Below are 706 nucleotides of genomic sequence, written 5' to 3' on the forward strand. Positions count from 1 at the left end.
TTCATTTGCATAATCCAAAAAAAAAAAAAACACACACACACACAATCAAAATCCAAAAGCACAGTACATATTGAAGGCTTTGCGGGCACAAGTAAGTGTAACTAACTCAACTAACTTTTACCAGTTCCATTTTCCGATCTTGAAAGGATCGGATTTGCGGTAAGTGCAAGAGGCCAAGTTGTCGATTCGCCATTGAGCAAGGCGGGAGGTGGTGTCGACCTTGTAAGCAGAATCGCTCATCCTGTCAGCGAAGGCCAGTGCCGTTGTGATTTCATGGATGCAATCCAAGATTCCTTCCAACAACAACTCTCCGTGCTTTCCCAGGTTGATCAATATTTCTCTTCCTCCTGTAACTGTTATACTCACTCTTCATATGAATCAATCCTTAATCTTTTCTCTTTTCTTCTTTCTTCCCCCTGTTTTTTCTCACTCTCTCTCTCTCTTCACTACTACTTAACAACTACTTTATTTTTTCTTTTCTTTTTGTTTTTTTTTTTATTTCTAATGATAAAGAAATGTGAAGGAACAGAAATATAATACTCAATTGGTTTCGGACACGCAAGGATTTTAATTAAGCTGTTGCTTTACTCTTTTTGATATTATTACATGGTGAGCTTTTTTTTTTCTGCATTAAAAAAAAAGAAAAAATTATAAATTAAATCAATTTTTATTATAAAAATATGCAAGTATATATTTTTTATAATTG

The 706-nt window shown here is 34.0% G+C and overlaps 1 protein-coding gene across 1 annotated transcript in view; it reads right to left on the reverse strand.

Moving 5' to 3' along the window:
* Window positions 1-706, reverse strand: part of LOC107614153 (BTB/POZ domain-containing protein At1g55760) — a 2,879-nt gene that overhangs the window by 1,840 nt on the left and 333 nt on the right. The window contains 1 exon segment of the mRNA XM_016316414.2: window positions 103-625. Coding sequence (XP_016171900.1) covers window positions 103-240 — 138 coding nt within the window. The 5' untranslated portion in view covers window positions 241-625.

The sequence above is a fragment of the Arachis ipaensis genome, chromosome B01 (genome assembly GCF_000816755.2).
Source record: "Arachis ipaensis cultivar K30076 chromosome B01, Araip1.1, whole genome shotgun sequence".
Classification (NCBI taxonomy): Eukaryota; Viridiplantae; Streptophyta; class Magnoliopsida; order Fabales; family Fabaceae; genus Arachis; species Arachis ipaensis.